The 15,942-nt window shown below is 43.0% G+C and overlaps 1 protein-coding gene across 1 annotated transcript in view; it reads right to left on the bottom strand.

The window, feature by feature from the left end:
* LOC142971688 (pyruvate carboxylase, mitochondrial-like) overlaps positions 1–15,942 on the bottom strand; it is a 131,289-nt gene that overhangs the window by 22,351 nt on the left and 92,996 nt on the right. Inside the window, exons 7-11 of the mRNA XM_076112307.1 lie at positions 15,258–15,498; positions 12,838–13,005; positions 12,331–12,412; positions 4,967–5,124; positions 4,138–4,224 (exon numbers count right to left, since the gene is read on the bottom strand). Coding sequence (XP_075968422.1) covers positions 4,138–4,224; positions 4,967–5,124; positions 12,331–12,412; positions 12,838–13,005; positions 15,258–15,498 — 736 coding nt within the window. The remainder of the gene's footprint in view (positions 1–4,137; positions 4,225–4,966; positions 5,125–12,330; positions 12,413–12,837; positions 13,006–15,257; positions 15,499–15,942) is intronic.

A 15,942-nucleotide genomic window follows, 5' to 3' on the forward strand; every position in this document is an offset into this window, starting at 1 on the left:
AACAGCACTCAGCACTCTGATCCCTCCGTGTCTCTCCCACCACCACTTAAACTCATGTGTGACCTTACGTAGTTCCTCAGACAGGCTCATATTATCACACTTGACACACAAGACCTGTTCCACCCTCGTCCTGCTCCATCTCCCCACTTTGACCGGCTCTTTCTATTCTTACTACCGCCATGCTCCTTAGCTCTCTCACACTACACTTCTTTTGCCTTCTGTCCATCTTTCTCACTTTCACTAATGTTCAGCTTTAGCTAAGTGGTCCTGCATGACTCCACACTCCTTGCAGCAGAAATCTGGTAGAGTGGAGTGTGTGTGTGTGTGTGTGTGTGTGTGTGTGTGTGTGTGTGTGTGTGTGTGTGTGTGTGACAGCATGCCAGTGTTTCTGTGTGTGCTTGTATGCCTGTGTGTGACATCTGTCTGTGTACTTTGCTTGAATTTGTTTTGAAATGCAACTCTATCCAAAACCTGAACTCCCCTAATGGGAAAAAGGATTATATCACCTGGAACAGTGCGTGTGTGCATCTGCGCGAGTGTGTGTGAGAGAAGGCAAATACAATAAAACACACACATGAACACACTCTATAACGCTAGCCAGCAAAGCCGGGAGCCGAGTGAAGAATGGTACCTGTCAGGAGAGGAAGAGACAGGAGAGAGGAGCGATAACAAGAGGCTCAGGGAGGGGGGAGGGGGGGGAGAAAGGATAGAAGATTAGGGATACATGAAGGAAGTCTAATCGAAACGAGGGATGAATGGATGGTGGGGTGGGGGGGGCGATGAAGGAGGAGATGAGACGAAATGAAAGTGGAGAGGGAGAGCAGGGAGAGAAAGCAGACAGGGTGATTAAGAGAAAGACGGGAAGAGTAAGAGAGAATGAGAAAGAAAGGAATGGACAGATGAACCGAGGGGAGGACAGAAAGAGGCGAACAGACAAGAGGAATGGACATCTGCAGCCCCACAGGCAATACAAGGAGGTGCTCCACCTCCAAGTAAGAGACACTGCACGTGTGTGTTTTAGGACTCTGGAGGTGAGCGAATACGTGTCTGTAATTGCAAACGGAAAGTGACAGAGTGGGTTAGGTAATGGAGAAAGACGGAATATACACACAAATACAACTTGTCCTTCTTATATTGAAGAGCATTTTGCGACAGATGTAACTCGACGAGAGAGAAAAGGGGAGGAAAACAGAAAATAGGAGCACGAGATAAATGCAGAGGAAGAGAAGAAAAGAGGCATCGGAGAGCCAGATGAACTTCAGTTCCAGCTGTATGCATGCCCAGGACCGTTTCAGGTCTGTCGTATAACTGAACTGAATTAGACTGGTTCATCATGTCCAAATAAATAGAGATGAATCCAATTAGTTAATCAGTAGAACATTAAATGGAACATTTTGATTAATTTCCAGCTCCTCAAATGTGAATCAGTCTTCAATGAAGATGGATTGAATATCTTTGGATTTTGAGCTGCTGGTGAGACAAAACAAGACATTTAAAATAAATGTGCACCATTTTGAGAAAATGGCTGCAACTCTCATATCTATCCGTGCAACATACATCTGCAGCCAGTTAGCTTAGCTTAGCATAAAGACTGAATAAATGATACAGACATACATACTGAACAGCTAGCTGGCCTCTGTCCAAGGAACCCCCCCCCCCCCTACCAGCACCTCTCAAACTATACAGTGTAATCTACACTTTTTATCTAGTTAGTTTAATTATTAAAAAATACTTTTGTGAAAAGGGAAAAATAACAAATTGTGGTTTTACGGGACCTTAAGTGCTGGACACTTTCTTGACTCGTGTCTTCTCTGGTTGCCTGGCATTCTCACGGCAAAGGCTTCACTTCAGGCACTTCAGAGAGTGGGCTCAATCTCCTCATCTTAATCACAGCATGGTCGCGCTGTATCCCAGAGCTACCCAAAATGTCAAACTGTTCCTTTAAAGATATCAGCAGCAGCTTGCGATAGATATTTTTCACTATTGCTGACATTTTATAGACCCTACGGTGATAAAAAAAATAATCTGTAGACTACCTGAGATTGAAACCGATAATAAAATAGGTAAAATAATCATTGCTTGCGGCACTAAAATAGTATACACACACATAAATATATATATATATAGACTGCTGCAAGCAGGGCTGCAAGGCAAAGCGTGTGGCCATCGAGAGTGGCTGCAGAGGTTTGGTGGAGAGATAGCCATCAAGAACATCACAGAGGGCAGCGGTGAAAGCCTCGAGGTGGATGTGGATCAGGAGAGGAGGTCCATGGGGAGGAACAAATGCCCCCCGAACACAAGTCGTGGTCTGATCAAACATGGCTGGGTCGCCTGGGTGAGGGCGTCTGATGTTGAAAGAGCCGAAGCACTCACTGACCTATAGGTTACGTCACCGACGATGTGTTCAGGAGCGTCGGAGAGATGCATTCTATCAAAAAAATGTTCTGTACGTAGAAAATAAATAAGTCCCTTCAGGATTAGAAGAGATGAATTATTACGATTATCATGTGAAAAAGAGTTGGTCAGATTTGAGGTCGTACTGGTCGGGCGGTATTACAACAGTGTGATCTGTGCAAGAGCACCACTACGTGTCCGGGAGGACGATGAAGGGGAAAAAAGGACTGGCAGGTGTGCATCAGCCGATGGGTACAGAATACATGACGGGGTGTTTCAGAACATTTGTCTGCAGCTCACCACTCAGCTGTGTATCAGTTGTTCTCTTCTAATTTTCAAAGGTTCCTTTACCAGAGAGACTTTTCAATGTTTTCTTGAATTTGCACTCGCTGCTCAGCAATGCAGTGTCCTTCACCCACAGCTCTGAGCTTCAAAGATGCAGCCTTTGGTCAATGTATATACCTCGGTTGCTCTGCTTAGCGCCTGCGCAGTGAGTGGTCCGTCTGCTTTATATCTCTATCTGACAAGCACACCCGCTTCTCCCTTATCGGCGAGCAAACTGTGTGAGAGACGCGGCCATTCTCGAGCTAAAAGGATACAACAGAGAGCATAGCAGGACCCGGAGGCACATTAAGCCAACATTGCCTTGTGCAGCGAAGCCCACCGAGTGAGCGTAAATTGAATTGATAGAGTTTGGGGACAGGAATTGATGAGGAAAACTGAGAGGGGCAAAGAAAATAAGGGGAGAGGGGACCAGAGAAGGAAAATGGGAGAAAGAGACACAGAAAGAATTTAAAAAAGAGAAAGAGAGAGAGAGAAGGAGGAGGTAGAGTAATAGACAATCCCAATCCAGAGAGAGCAAAATAAGAGAAATGTCTGGGGAACAGATGTGTGTAAAGTAGCAGTGGAATGAGAAAGAGAAAGGTGGAAAAGAAGTGCGACAGTGCGGCTTGAGAAAGAAAGAGAATGCAAACTAGGTAACCAAATAATTACAGAGCGAGTGTGAACACGGTGAAAGAGGGATGAATCTATTACTCAGCTGTGGTGGTAAATAATGAAGGGAGAAGAACATGGGAATTAATGAAAGATAATGAAAAACAAAGAAGCAGGATGGAAGTGAATTTGGGCTGAGAGTGAAACTGTTGACCGCAAAATTGGCAATAGAGCTCCCTCTCCACGACTGGGATTAAAGTGTCCTTCAGGAGATCAACCCAGAACTAGTCCACTGGAGTTTCTACACAAATTTACATAGAGCAGGGCAATACAAAGAATACAACTCAGTATCAGTGCTGAATAAAATGATCCTGCTGAAATAAAAGTCAAGTTACAACTCCTAAACCTGACACAAAATATGCCAGTTTACTGTAAAGATGTCTAACGAAAGGGAAAAACTATGAAACGACGGGTAGATAAGAAATCACCCACAGAAGTTGAGGAAGCCAGGGAAGGTCAAACAGACAGTGAGGCTGAAAGTGAATCCAAACTGCACAGAATGGTGGATGTACCAAACCTTAATCTGGGATTGTTTGACTCAGCCAAGCAAAGAAAGAGGGCCAGCTCGGCAGAAACAGTCCGCGTGAGAGCTGCTAATGGAGCAATATCAAATACGTGCTGGATACGTCTCTGTACTGCAGTCTGTGGTTCCTATCGCCAGTGAAGACTGGTAAAAACGGACCGACTAATGTGCAGACCTGGATACACTTCTGAAAATGAAACAAAAGGAGCTCTGTCTTCATGTCTCACCTTGATGAGGTCCCCGAGTAGTTTGTTGGCTTCAACATAGGCCTTCTTCACCAGCTTGAACTTGTTTCCGAGTCCCATGCTGTGAGCCTGCAATCAGCCACAGTGAAAGAAATAACAGTGTAAATTAGAAAATAACTATATTTTTATTACTCCATTAGAGGAAAAAGTCAAGGTATTTTGAGTAAAACCTGTGATTTAAGGCTATAATTATGGTCAAGATGCCAGATGGGCCAGTATGATAAACCACTGAAAACTGTAATTTGGTACATAGCGCATTCGTTCACCACTCGTTAATATAAACGGGTCACAACTGGGGTACGGCATGATGCCTCATCGCTGTGAATTCAGTCACTTTCAAATAGTCTGTGACACATTTCAGAGTGTGACTCTGCACAGTGCAGACACTGTAGAATCTATTTGTACTGAACGTACGATACAGAATTAACAAACACCAAAATAAGTTGTTCACGCTACATTTTTAGTCAGTTTCTGAAACAGTGCCTCTGATGACTGCACTTCCTCGGTTATTAGTCACACTGCTGACATCTGCAGTGGCTTTGAACAACCTAATATAAAACATGTTACTCGTGTCGGAAGTAAGGGAAAATAAGTATTTTTCTCCAGAATATTACTTGTTTTTAAAATTATAAGACTGTACACAAGAAAAATTGGATTGAACCATGTTATTTATGTCAACAGTCCATAGATGAAACAGTCAAATTAGAATAGAGGGTGCGCAGACGCTTTCATCCCTAAGGACCTAAAACGTGGCAAAGAGCGTCACTTACACAAAATACAATAAAAACATGGCCAGAATAGGTAACTGTACCTGGAAGTGAAGGTTGGTGTACTGTCCTCCCGGTATCTCGTTCTCATAGACATCAGCGTTGCCAGATTTCATGGTGGCAGTGCAGTCGAATGGAGCGTACAGGCCTCTGGCTACTTCCCAATACTCGCTGTAGTCGAACACCTTCTCCAGAGCAATGCCTGAAGCAGAGCGGAGCAACATGTCATCAAATCAATGGCCACCACGCACATCTTCTATTCATGAGAATTGACAAAAATGATCTACTGAGCTTGTTATTCGTCTGAAGACAACAATTTAGCAACTAATGCAAGTACATTTTGGTAATATTTGTGTGTCTTTATAGAAATGTAAAGCATGGGATATGGAGAGATGTGGGGGAATTTAATTATATGCTGTATTGGCCACGATTTATGTGTCTCAAAACAAAGACGTTGTGACAGCAGTTTATGCTGTTGATTTTGATGTATGGAAATATAAACATGATGTAAAACTTGTCAGAGTTTTGACATTGTGCTGAGTTTTTTTAAACATACAGTACTTTGTTCAGGAGAACAGGTCCTACCCACCTCGTTTTTATGCTCTAGTATACCACGGTCCTATTTCTCAAACCAGTCAGCAAGAGAAACCAAAATGTCAGCAGAGACATTTATAATCTGCCAGGAGTTCACTTTTTGAGTCAGTATAAATGTGGGACTTAAAATGGGTTACAGGCCGGAAAAGATTTAAAGCTCACTTATTAGCCTGTAAGAGCGCATTTTCATCTTGCCTTTGGCGCTCATTAAATCCTTGTCATATTTTGTGATCCTAAAAACAACAAGAACAGAATATCTGTTGCTCATATTTATGACATTCTGCTACAGCCATGCTAAAGCGCATTACCTTGAAAGGACAAATCTGTTTCAATGCCATGACAGAGATGGCAGTACGCTGAGCTTTTGGCTAATGACAACAAAATCAGCCGCGTTAATGAGACAAACTTAGCTCCCTTACATCCACAACAACAGTGTGACAAGCTTGAATTTCCATGATTCAAAGAAAGTACTCCAAAAAAGTGTTTGTGTGTTTCCACTGTGATCTTGGCGGGGAAATGGAGCTAGTGTGATATTAATGTGAAACTAATGTGCATGTTGTTGCTCTTCAAATTCAGCTGCCTGCCAAAGCCAGGCAGTAATTAGGTCCATTTCCTTCTCTGCTTGAGAACCAATTCTGTAGCTTTCATTTTTGTGTCCATTGTGAAATTACAGCCTCAATTTACAAGGGGAAGTGATGTCGAACGTGACAGCATCCACTGATTCAAATATCAGCTCCGGTGAAGTTTCACCTCTTTCCAGTACCAGCTACTTCTACTCCACTTCCTTTACCAATAGCATATGTAAGAGTATACGCATGTACAATATGTAGTCGCAGCAGTGAGTAAGTTCTCTCAGCTGACAGCCACCGTCACTGACGTGTGAAACAAAACGCTAATGTGGGATTCCTTTGTGATGGATTGGTAAATATTAGGGTAAAATGAAGATTCTTTAAAATAAGACGTACAGTAGCTTTCTGCCAGTAACTGACAGATGAACTCTACTGAGGCTGTGCTGGAAATACCTCAACATGACATAGTACACATTCGGCCTGATATGGTAATCAGGAAAACGCATCAACTTGGCAGAGTGCAGCCAGGGTGCAAATTGTTGTTTTTTTTAGGTGGATTTTACTGAATTTGCAGATACACATTTTCATCATACTGTAAAAATAAAAAATGGTGTATTCTTCAGAAAATGTAAATCTACCCTGGCATAAAAAGGATTTTCAATCATTAAAGGAATAGTCAGACATTGTGGGGTCCTTTATGCTAAGCTAAGCCAACTGGCCCTTCGCTCATACTGAACGGACAGATATTAGACTGGTATTGATCTTCTAATCTCAGGCACCACGAGAAGACAAAAAGGCGAAGTTAACCAAAAAGTGAAACTATTCCTTTAAGTACAAGATTGAAATACTCCTATTTTAATCAAGTATATCTATTTTATGGCAGAAGATTTTACATAAAAAACAATTGATATTATAAAATACAATATATTGCTCAAGATTTAGATTGTCTAGTTAGATAGATAGATAGATATATACTTCATTCATCCCCAGGTTGTATGTTACAGCAGCAAAGATTTCAGAAAACGAAGTAACAGAGTAAAAATATTAAGTATGAATTGAGGCCCCTCGTCATATTTCAGATATCTGCAAGTTGTTAGCAGTTTCATTAAAGAGACATTTCACCACCACATATCTCTGTGATGCATTGGCCCACAGCGCACAGCAATAATAACTGTGACTGTAATTAGACTATGAGATATTACCTTCAGAACGATTTTAGATATCGGTCACAGGGGCCATTTTTCTGCAGTACCTGCTGATGTACTTTTACTTCGGTAACACTTTGAATGCAGGACTTTTTCTTGTAAAGGAGTATATTTAGATTGTCGTATTGATACTTTTACTGATGTGAAGGAGTTGTACACAGGGAATGAAAAGAGCACCTGCTAAACAGAGGGTGAATGCTGGCCGTGGCAGGTAAAACGTCCAGGTCACCGGCCTACATGGCAGATATGTTTTCCTTATATGAAGAATCATTTTCTTTTTGAAAGCAATTTCGAAATGAAAATGAGTCTGGCATTAAGCTTACATGATGTATTCCATATTTGTCCCGTCTGCTACCATAGACTTCAGAAGTGGCAGACAAAAAACTGAGTGGGTGGCAGACATGTTCAGTGACCGGCCACAGTGGCAGGCAAGGAAAAATAACTTTATTTCAGATCCTGCTTGTAAATGTATTCTAGAGTGCGGTTTGAAACCCGGGCCTTTTGGTGCGGAGGCAGCTGACCTACAGCATCTGCCTGAAAAGATGTCCACAAGCAAAAAGGCAAAAATCAGAAAGAGAAGTTGAATCTTCAATTACCAGGAAAGTGCTTCGGCGAGGACTGATGGCAGGAGCGTGTTTCTCAACCAGCCGGAAAACTCAACATAATTAAGCGAGCACAACAATATTGTGTTTTATCTTCATCATTTTCTGCTATTGTGATGACCTAACTTGCCTTCTGGGATGAAAAGGTGTATTTCACCCTGTATTCTATAAATATGAAGCACAGCTACAAACGCTGTGGATTTTGACATTTGCTAAATCACGCTGGAGGGAAATACGGCATTGTTTTCTTCTGGGCTGCTGGTTACATCAATCACTCCACCACTTTACCATGTGTGTATATATACACCACAGACACGCAGGTACACGAGCACATGCAGACACATATGTCATTCAGATGGCTGCTTGGCGGTGACAAAGTGCCATCAATATACAACTCATTAGCAGACATAAACAGACAGAGACGCACACATATGTGCGTTGGTAAGCTTCATACGCGCATTGTTTACACAGACAGATGTAGAAAGACAGCCACACACACACACACACACACACACACACACACACACACACAGACACAGTTTGTGTTTGCTGAGACGATGAGAGCTAACCAAGACGAATAGATGAAGACAGATGAGCATGGGAGAATTCATGGAGAAAAGACGGGAAAATTGAACGCTGACAGATGAAGAAAGAGAGAGATGAGGGAGGTGAACAAGAAGCTTAATGCGCTGGCTCGCCTGCTCCGCCGTCTGGGGTCAGTGCTTGGCGCCTGCGTATAGTAATATCCATGCTTTGTGTGGTTCGTGTACAGCCCTCCGTGTGCCTGATGACCACTGCGTCTCAGACTGCTACATTGTTGTGGCAGCTGAAAATTCCACATCAATAAAATCCACGCATGATGCAGTAAATGCCGCCTCAAATAAACACAAGGACCAATTAAATGTGTGTCATTCAACAGCATGCGTGTTGTTGAATATGTATGGCTTTTGAAATGCACGAGTGTGTGTGCACGCACACCGTGTCTGACTGAATAAATAAAGTGACAGCTTAAAGACAAATGACTTAACGGGAGAAGCGCCGTTTCTTCGGGACAAAGGGGTATTGTGGGAGACGCTGGGGGAGTGGAAGGGAAAGAGCAAAGAGTGAGGGAGTTTTGAGGCATGTAAAGTGCTGTTAATTGCTTTGTCAATGAGTGAGAGGGAGGGAAGAGGGAGGAGGATGGAGAGACAATGTGAGAGAAGCGGGGGTGATAGGAAAAGGCAGAGCAAACTGCACACCACTGATTACTGCTTTGTAACAGATGGGAGAAAGTGGGGAGGGGGTGAGGGAAAGCAGTAAACAGACTAAGGTCAGACTAAGGAAGGTGTGGAAGTATCCAAGTGCTCTGCTTGATTGCAGAAGTAGTGCGATAGAAAGATGGAGGTGGAGGGGGGGGGGGGGGAGCAAAAAGAGAGGCAGAGATGAAAGGAACAGACGAGCACAAAAGTTAAAGGTGGAAAGGAATTTGGAAGGAGTTTGTCGGCATGTGTATGCATAATACATGTACCAAGGCCACATCAGGACACACTATAAGTATGCACACGTGTGTGTGTGTGTGTGGGAGACATCCTCCCGATTTCAGTCTCAAGTGAGTAAAATTGAAATTCCATGAATAAACTGACAAACTTGAAAACCTCTTGCTCTTGATGACCTTGTTTTTCTCTCGCTCTCTCTCTCTCTGCTGTTTTTTTTTCCCCGGGAACTGTAGGCACATAAATTGATATTCCGTCACTAACTTGGACAGTGTTTAAATGATGAGAGAGTTCCTCTCCCTCGGATACTTTTGATGCTTCATAGTTATTTCAGAAATGGCCCACAACAATATCTGCCAGCTCGAGAGAACGGGCGTGCAGCTGCTGCGATCACCTGAGGGTTAAATGTGAAGTCGTTTTCCTTTCAAAGCACAGCTCACACATCACACTCAAAACACAACTTGTCTTGTTGGCCTTCTTGTTGTGTTGCTTTGTGGCCTATTACAGAATTGTCTTGCTCTTCCGTGACACATTTCCCCCCCCCCCTGTATGATTGTTTCTGCAGCAGTATTTAGCAATGAGCCTCGAAAAGAAAACAATTCACTTTGAAGGATGCCCTGAGAGACCATCAACACTGATGTTTACTCTCATCCTCTGCTTTTCCAACACCACTGTAGCTGCACTGCAAAATACAAATGTGACATCCTATTGTCTTTCTGGCCACTCATCCACGGATATTAGGCGCTAGCAACTAAAACTGACCCAGAAATACAAGGAGCATTGCCTGTTTTTTTTAAAGAGAAACACCTGCTGAAAATCTTGTTTTTGTTGACCGGTGGATTAACTGCACACCTCCTGATACCGACCCACCCTTTAACGTCTGGATGAGATGCACCGGGCTCTCAAATAACTCCAATGTAAACCCATCTGCGTCAGCATTAGACCTTCAGAGCAAGTGACGTAGTGTAAAGATTGAGAAGGTCTGCGTCGGGCGGGTGGGAGTGGAAGCTGTACGAGTGTGAAACCAAGACTACATTGATTGATTTTACCTTACTTCTGTTACGTAACCTATGTACGTAACAAGCGTTCTTACTTACATAACAAACAGTTAGCCTTACAGCCTTTAACTTCTGTTACCTAAACCTAACCGAGTAGTTTGTCGCATCAGTAAAAATGAAATACATCCACATTGGAAGTTTATTTTGAAAAGACACTATGCATGCAACGAGCTAACCCAAGCTTCACTATGTTGGACGTGAGGATGTGTTGGCTGCAGTGATGTAGAAGTGTACTCCAGGGTGTGTCAGGACACTATGACATCACTGGTGGGTGTGGTTACAGGTGGTGCAACAGCAGACACTTCTGACCCAATTTCATTACATCAGCCTGGAATTAAAGTTACTATTTAAACCGTTTCAATATTCTGAGGTTCGATGACGACGGATACCAATTTTCCCATTTATTATACCAGGACCGGCAGAAACCACTCCAGACTGTGTGACGTGGTTTCTATGAGAACGCATGAATAAACATGCAGAGGGTGTAAAGAGAATTTGGGAATTAGTTTCCTATAAATATTTTACCATGGGACACAACCAATCATTGACAGGCTTTAGTGAGGGGTGTTCTCTAAAGACAACATGATAATCAAAAACCGAGCTGAAATAATGTCTCTCTGATGGCCAGAGGCAGGAAACTGTCTGAACACAAGGAGGACATCTGCATTTAGATGGTACTAAACAGCTTATAATACAGATAGTGTCCTGCACTACAGCCGTAGACTGTGCATTAGCTGTGTAGTTTGAATGTAGCGTGTAGAGAATTAGCAGGTTGCTATTCCCGCGTAATGGAAATGAGCCGTCAGATCTAGTTAGTAGAGCCGAGTCGGTTTTCCCAAAAGCATTACTCTACATAACTATGTAGCAAACCACACATCAGTTTTAATTCCTTTAGCCTGTTTCGTGTTCCTTTCATTTCTAACAGCGGTTTCTCATCTTGCTGCTTTAATATATTTCGCACCCATTGCTGTGGGAGGCCGAGGTCGCTGAGCCCGGCCGGCTATCAGGAGGTGGGAGAGACAGATCGGGAAAATTACATTGAGCAGAACACACTGGACCACAGCAAACCCAAAGGGGGATGAACATGCTAAATCCATCTCCCACTTCCATCTGTCGACCTCCTAAGAAGGTAGAATAAAGCTGTGGAGGGCCAGAGTGCGAACGAAAGATCTCTGATAGAAGCTGGCAGAATGTGGGTCGGGGAAGCAAATGAATAATCAACAACCATGTCAAGGATGTCTTGGGGAAAAAGCCCCTAAAATGCTCCGTGAAGAACTGCTCGTTAGTCAAAATGCTTTTGAGCATGCCATGATGAATATAAGACCACATTATTCATGGTTACAACCAATATTTCTTTGTTTTGTTTAACAGAGCATCAGGTTTTAGTGCCCACGTCTCCCTTCAGTTTCCATCTTCCTCTCATAATTGGCTGTGTACATTATCACTGAGCCGGGCTTTCTGACTGAGGGCCATAATTAGTGATGTGCTCTGTCATTTATTGATTTGATGATTGATTTTCTTTCCCCCTTTAATGTGAAGCAGGAGAGTCTCAGAAAGACACTAAGAAATCTTCTGAGCGAACCGTGTGATCTAAGAGACGTTCTGTCTCATTAACAGTTCGACACGGCAATAAAAAGCACCGCGCGGTGTTGTGCCAATTGATAAACTTGCATATTGATTCTTCCTTTACTTTCACAGAGGATATATGAAGGTGGTTATTCCAACAAGTCTTTCTAATCGGCTCTTTACAATTTTATTAAAATGAACTAATGAGACGAGAGAAATAACATTTCATAGTGTTCCTATGCCCCCTTTAAGTACCACAAATGTGTATACAATACAAATCCTTTCTTCTATGGGACCCTGTGATACTGTTGGTGCTGGCAGGTTGGTGAACGCGGTGCTTACCGGTGTCAAGATTGGTCCCCTTGGTGCAGGCCACCATGGCTCCCATGCTGGGCTGAGAGGTCATCCCGGCCATAGAGTCGACCTAGAGAGTGATATTCAATATGAATACTGTTTGACTAAGAGCCTTGATCGTTGTAAAAGTCTGCTATGTGGGTCCACGGCTTGGTGGATCAATGCTATATACATGGTTGATGATGATTAATAGGAAGAACGCATGAAAACATCAATTTCCCATCGAAAGAGACAGCGAATGGGGCTGATACACAAATATGTTTTTTAGTGTCTGATCCACGCTCAGTTGTTTCCTTCATAAAATGCTATAAAGAAATGAACAGCAGAATGGCCCAGAACTGCAAATAGCAGCCAATTGTTGTAATGTAGCTCCCAATGCCGGCAGCATGCGTCAGTGAACGCAGTAAGAGTTGTTCCGTCTTTGTCTCACTACATTACACAATGCAAACTGCAGCAAGTGGTAGAAAATGTCTATGTTTATGATGAGTAACTCACCGCCACGTCCACTACGTCGGCTCCAGCCTCAGCACAAGCCAGCATGGCGGCCACGCCGGCTCCAGCTGTGTCGTGTGTGTGCACATGGATGGGTACATCCGGGAAACGGTCTCTCAGAGAGCCAATCAGAAGCCTGCTGGCCTGTGGCTTCAGCAGGCCGGCCATATCCTGGCAATGCAGAGATTGAGAGGGAGACACAACGGGGTAGGGGGTAAAAGGATTGAAGGAAAAAGGAAAGGGGATGTTTGACATGATTTGATATACACATATGCTAGAGGTTCCCATTTATACGTTACCAGGTATTTTCTCTTTCCCATCATTTAAACACTGCTAAAACAGGTTTGCTTGGAATCCCTGACAGGGTATAAACTAACCCAGGAGTAGACCCTTTGCCAGATGTCTTAATCCTGTTTTTAAGTGGCTTTCTGTAACAAATCTCAGTTTTGGATATTGAGTCCTGGACTTGGTTGAACAAGATTGATTTCAACCACCTGTCTTAGTCTGCATTAGTGAGAGAGCGTGCACACAGCACAAGCCTGAGGCTTCTCATGAAAGCTGGAACAGACCACAGAGCGCCCATAATCTGGTGGAAACGGATGAGTAAAAACAGCTCCAAAACAATGGAAGCAGAAAGGAACATGTTCACAAACACAACACCAAAATCATTTAAGTAATGACAACTCATAAAGGACTACTTGCTGTTGAAACTCTCCAAATAATCATTGTGTCTTTGCTGATAAAAAGCTGACTTCTGAAGATAAAACTGCCACTTTTTGGTGTTAATTGAAGCCGTTTAATATGTTTAATCAATTCTACTAAAACGTTACTAACAACTACCTAATATGTACTGAGAAATGATAACTTGGAGCACAATAATGACACATGTGGAGGTTTTAAAGAGACACACTTGTTTGAGGATGATTATAAAAATAAAGCTTAAATGATATTAACAGAAAATTCACAGAGAGAGCTTAGATGTTTAGTTGCGCTCCCTCTGGTGATCATTGCACTCCATGAAGTTATAATTCATGCTCATTTCCTCTTTTAAATGTTAACCTCATTAGCTGTGCAGGCCTTTTATGAGATTGCCACTGCTGTGTGATGGTTCACACTTTAGTAGAGCGGGAGTTTATCATTTCACGTCTGAAAATATTCTGCCATGCATGAATAAAGAAATTAATTCAATGCGAGTATTATCAGTCTATTCATTTAGATAAGAGGCTCAAGCATACACGTTATTTCAATAGGAGCAAGAAACAAAATACTTTAGCGGTGTTCATCCAATGAGCAATGCCAGGTCTGAATTTATTCAATTTAAAATACTCTACTGGAGACCTGTGAGAATAAAAAGGGCAGCACTGAGCCATTCAAACCTCTGCGAGAACAAGGTGATTGTGTCCATATGTTCCTCAATTGTCCTAGCGTAGCCTTATTAGCAGGGTGTCGTGGACAAAAAGCTTGCATATTGGTGTTGGTCTTACCCCTTTGCTCTATGCTTCTTGAATAGCCTAAAAGGACATGAGAGAATGGGTGGGAAGAAAGCTTAAAGGTTGCTCTCACCTCAGCTAAGAGGGTCATACTGAGGCACTCGACATGGGGGAACGACCAGACCTACTCTGAGTGGTTCACAGCCCTATCAGAAACTGCCTCCTATGAAGGGCCATACACACAGTAGATGGGAAAAATGTTGAGGTGCAAGTGCATAATAATGTAATAATTGAATATATAAATAACCTTTCCCTCCTTGTTCAACAGTTAAAACCTGAGGGTTTTTTTATTAATTAAAATGCTTATTAAAATGCATTTATGTGCTTTGTGTAAAAGGGATTTTCTTCATGATACATTGGTGGAGTTGATTATTAAAACGCCAGTGGCTGAATGTCAGCCAACATTCTGGCATTTTAGTAGCAGCAGCACCAAAAGTGACAGTTGAAACATAAAAAGAAGTAGTACTGGTAGTTGTTGCAGAACAAGTGGCCACACTCTGCAGCTCGCTTACGCCATTAAATAACCGTAATCGCATCAGGAATTTCATCAGTCAATTTAAATGTCTTACCTGCCGATGCCGTTTCACCTTAGATTAAACCAACCGCAAACAAGAAAGTGTATGTGTGCTGCATTAGAGTGTAAACAGCCAGTCTGTTAGTGCAGGCCCTGATTATGATGACATACATGTGTAGAGGACTGCGTATACAAGCCTGATCAGAAAAAAAACACTTGCAAAGATAGCTTCCAGCTGGTTGTATGTGATTCTGGTGGCAGATGGGCAGGGATTTCAGAAGCAAACAATAAGTGCCAGACTCTTTAGATTATCACAGGGAAGGAAAAATATTGGCTTTTTTTTTTTTGCAGAACTCGTAGCAGTAAACAACTCTCAGAGCACACACTAAAAACACTAGCTCCTAGCTCTACTTCCTAACCTTGATACAGAGGATGTGGGTTCCGGCTTTGACAAGCTCGTCTGCCAGGTTCACGTAGTAGTCCAGAGAATACTTCTGCCTCATTGGGTCGGAGACGTCGCCCGTGTACGAGATGGCAGCCTCCACTACGCCACCTGCTGCTCCGGCAGCCTCCATGCCCAGCAGCATGTTTGGCAGGTAGTTCAGGGAATCGAACACGCGGAAGATGTCCATGCCGTTCTCCTTGGCCACCTCGCAGAACCTGGAGGAGGGGCGGAAGGATGGCAAAACGATGTGAGCCAAAAGCCCATACAGTCGTGTACATAAAATCCACCCTCAAATCAGAGTCAGAAATAGAATAGAGACTGCTGAGACTGCTCACACTCTCTCTCTTACTCTCACACATATAATGAGTTTGTCTCCATGCACAGTGTATCCCACATAATAGTGCATATCCGGGGTTGGGATAAGCTGTTTATATCCACCTCCGTATCGCCACTCATGAATATCGCTGTACCTGCGTTAATACAACATCCTCGCTATTTCCATGAAAAGTGAGCTAACACAGCCTGCAGGAGCCCACAATGACTGGAGATGAATGTACACCCGCCTCATTATCCAAGCTGCTCGTGGTAAATCCCTCCTATTATTGCCTCGGCCTCGGTATCTTAATCAGGTTTTTCATAACTGGGGCGAGTGCTTACTG

Source organism: Anarhichas minor, unplaced genomic scaffold (genome assembly GCF_050575085.1).
Source record: "Anarhichas minor isolate MPS153535 unplaced genomic scaffold, ASM5057508v1 ptg000049l, whole genome shotgun sequence".
In the NCBI taxonomy this organism is placed as follows: domain Eukaryota; kingdom Metazoa; phylum Chordata; class Actinopteri; order Perciformes; family Anarhichadidae; genus Anarhichas; species Anarhichas minor.